The sequence below is a fragment of the Mus pahari genome, chromosome 10 (assembly GCF_900095145.1).
Source record: "Mus pahari chromosome 10, PAHARI_EIJ_v1.1, whole genome shotgun sequence".
NCBI classification, from domain to species: Eukaryota; Metazoa; Chordata; class Mammalia; order Rodentia; family Muridae; genus Mus; species Mus pahari.
The window spans coordinates 51,034,447-51,038,344 of NC_034599.1; the positions used below are offsets into that span (position 1 = coordinate 51,034,447).

Consider the following 3,898-nt stretch of genomic DNA (forward strand, 5'->3'; position numbering starts at 1 on the left):
CCCCCCCCCCAAAAAAAAAAAGAGCTGCCTTGGTCATGGTGTCTGTTCACAGCAGTAAAACCCTAACTACAACACCTACAATGTAATTGCCTTTTTCCCCTGAGTTGATTAGTAAGGGCACCATTCAAAAAAGAAAAAACCAAAAAGAGTCCCTCACACAATCCCTCCCCACAAAGATCACCAGTTCGTTCTGGGTTTTTGGGAACTGGTGGCTGGCACATGAAGATTCACTCTGCTTTGTAGCAAAAGCTACTACAGTTGAGAGGACAGACCACCCTGACAACAGCTCCTTGGCCAGCCTTGCTCACCTGAATAGCTGCAAAGGCCAACGCTGCCCAGATAACATGCATCAAGATTTCTTGTAGCTTCTTCACCACAAGAGCCTCACAGCCCTGGAACACACAGGCTCATTAGACTTGCTTTTAAAGAGAAAGCGGCAGACACACAGACTACTAATCACTGGCAACAATGGAAATGAGAACTAATGATCAAAGCAATTTACAGACTCACAATCAAAACAAAGACAACATATTAAAAAGACTGAAAAAGTTCAGGCAGTGACGAGAAAGTGAAAATCAGCTCACACTCACCTCGGCGTAGAGGTCGGAGGGGTTGGCCAGGCTGCCATTACAGCTTTTGGCAGTCTCTCTGCAGCAGCTAAGAGGGACACTCTGGTTTTTTGTTTCTTTGAACCAATCTGTATTTTCCCAGTCTGAATAGTTATGAATTCCACAACAGTGCAACTGGATAAGAGAAAGACTCCTTAGGTAATCTGCAGGTGTCTACTGAACTCCGTGCAGTACAGAGCTTTAACAAGCTACCCAGGTCAGTGATACACAGCAGAGCTTTCTACAGTGGAGAAGACAAACCTGCACAGTCTAGCATGTAACCACTAGCCACACTGGGGATGAACTAAACACTTAAACCTGGTTAGTGTGACTGAAGAGCTGAATTCAATTCAATTTAAATATCATTATAAGTTCTACGATCTATACTTGAAAAGTACATCTCCTAAAAGAGGTAGTTTCCTAGCCACTGAGCTGCCTCGGCCCCCATACACTCATACCTCACATGCTTAATATTCAGCTGAATTAAGTATCATTTCCAATGGCAGAATGCTCAACAAATTTTGTTTGAAATGTGTGGGGACTTACTTTAAGAAAATAAAGAAAAAAAAGTTGAAGACTGTGAGAAAGCAGTAAATGTGGAGGCAGGGTTGCGGACACGCTCTTACAACTGTGGAGTTCATCCTGGCTGTGCAGGTCCACACAGCCCACATCACAGAAAGAGACGAGCCTAGTGTCAGGGTGAACACCATCAGGGAAGCTCACCTGTCTCTGCACATAGTCAATAGCACGGCTGGCAGCGTCAGAGTTGGTCCCGTTGTAGGTCTTATACACTTTCTGAATGCTGCGATCAACCTCATTCTCCACCTGAATCAAAAGAAAGGAGCCCATCCCTCAAAAACACTGCTCACTAACACCAGTCAGGGCAGGTCTGAAAGTTACCAGTGTATTCTGTACACTTACAGTAAGAAAAAGACTTCCTGTTCCACTTTGATTCAAACTAGCAGCAAACAGTTCACACAAGCAGAGGAACACAGCATAAGGGACAAGCATCTATGCACTGGGTGGATGTCCCACATGCATCTATCAAACGTCTACAGAAAAAAAAAAAGATCTGTCCCCAGCTTCAGCTAATTCTTAGGTATATCAGAGCAGCAGTAAGACAACGACAATGCTGACTTTGATCAAATGAACCTGTTCTACCTTACCTGGAAAGCTTAAGCCAGCTTTCAAAGCACTGGATGAGGCGCAGTGGACAACATACCTTTGCTCTGTACACGTATCCCAAAACCACAACAACCACTTCTGTGACGAAAACCAAGAGCAGGATAAAGACAAACTGTAAATAAACATCAAAAATTAAGTAAAATTTTTAAAAAGTTCTAAATATTCCCCTTCATAAAAAAACTATGGGGCAACCTCTAGAGGTTTAAGGCATGCGTTAATAACTCTGGTATAGTTAGAAGAGCCAAAACATCTACACATCTACATCTACAGAAAGTGCTCTCAATTCAAGAGAGAGGACAAGATAAAGAGCCCTCCATAGTCTGACACTGGAGAGGAGTGTTAACTTACCGTGGCAAGTCCACAGCGGCTCTCCCGGATTGTAGCACAGCAGCCGATCAGGCCAATGATGAAAAGCAAGGCTCCTACAGCTATGATCACCACGGCAGGGAAGAGTGTGTACACATCCTCGAAGAAGTGGTCATAGTCATCATAAGTGATGAAGACGTAGGCTCCCACGTAGCAGAGGATGCCAGCTGCCCCCTGGAGAGCAGGTGAAACACTGGTCTGAGTCCCAACCCCACTGCCCACTCTTGCTCAGGTTAGCTTTTTTTTTTTTTTTTTTTTTTTTTTCTGAGACTGTGTCTTTTGTATTCTAGCCAGTCTTGGATTTCTGTTCTTCCTGCCTCCACTTTCAAGAGTAGAATTGCAGTGGGCACTGCCACCCACCTCAGCTGAGGTGGTGCTGGGATCTATCCCAGGGCTTTGCTCATATTATACACACATTCTACCAACTGAGCTTGTCTTCAACCCAGGAGGTTATTAATTCCCATCACTCTCAAGTCAGTAAAGCTAGAACATTCCTGATTCACTATTAAAAACTCTTTGGACACTTGGGAGTCATGGGTGCAGAAAGCTTTATTGCAGCTCCAGGCCCCTCTCCAGGGGCCCTGAACACATTCTCTATCACTTTTAGTTTCGTTAGCATGAGGCCCCAGCTCTGTGCTCAGATACCTGCATACAGACAGACAGACACAGTTCCAGGCTATGCTAAACTGTTTGCTCTAAGGAGCAGAATGCACAGCACTTTGACACAAGTGCAATTACTTCATCTTTGAAAACTTAAATGTATAAATCTTCAAGCTAGCACATAGCTCCCACAGTAACATTAATGACTGTTCAATCCTCTGAACCTGAAAACCCAGTCTGAGGCAGAGAGGTCCAGTGCCTGCTGGGACACCACAGACCCAGCACGCATAGCATCACAGTCACATCTGGAGAAGGTAGCTCTGGTAACCTGATACATACACAAACACATGCACACTCACTTGGTTTGGTTTTTGAGACAGGGTTTCTCTGTGTAGCCCTGGCTGTCTTGGAACTTGATCTGTAGACCAGGCTGTCCTCAAACTGAGATCCCCCTGCCTCTGCCTCCCAGGAGCTGGGGTTAAAAGTGTGCGCCATCAGAGCCCACCCCACACACAATTTTTTTTTAAATGCGAAGAAACTTCAGGCAGTGTTCTAATTATTGCCTACCCACCACCCTTATTTGTACACTCAAACTATGCTTCATGATTGAATACACCAATTAACAATAATAAAAATGAGAATAAAGGAGGTTGGTTGGTTTACATCATCTCTCCTCTACTTTGTTTTCTTCTCTTCCCTGGCTCCTGCTATTTCTCATCTCATCATGGGGTCTTCAGCTCCAGGGTGCTGCTGTCCCACCTCACTTCTGCCCGGAAGTCCCAGGTAACCAACACTCAATATACCCCATGTCACCTTACGGAAGCACTTGTCTCAACCCTTAATCTTAATCCCGGACTCTCCTTTTGCCCCTAAATATGTTCTTTATGATAGTTACTGTTGTTAAAATATGAACAGGGCAAAGCCTAACGCATAAAATGAGGATTCTGAAAATGTTAATGGTCTAAACTGGGTTGTCTGTTTTGCATTCTGAAGACTTTACCCTCATACACTTCAAACATAAAACTGACATATACATCCCTCACTCCTTCACACCTCGGCTGCTGCCTTACTAATTCAGAGGCAGCTTAAGATCACCACTTCCTCACAGACCTTTTTTTTTTTTTTTTTTTTTTTTTTTT

General features: G+C 44.1%; 1 protein-coding gene across 1 annotated transcript in view; it reads right to left on the reverse strand.

Moving 5' to 3' along the window:
• Tspan3 (tetraspanin 3) overlaps positions 1–3,898 on the reverse strand; it is a 25,281-nt gene that overhangs the window by 9,499 nt on the left and 11,884 nt on the right. The window contains exons 2-6 of the mRNA XM_021206056.1: positions 2,142–2,333; positions 1,831–1,905; positions 1,332–1,433; positions 591–743; positions 309–392 (exon numbers count right to left, since the gene is read on the reverse strand). Of these exons, the coding sequence (XP_021061715.1) occupies positions 309–392; positions 591–743; positions 1,332–1,433; positions 1,831–1,905; positions 2,142–2,333 (606 nt within the window). The remainder of the gene's footprint in view (positions 1–308; positions 393–590; positions 744–1,331; positions 1,434–1,830; positions 1,906–2,141; positions 2,334–3,898) is intronic.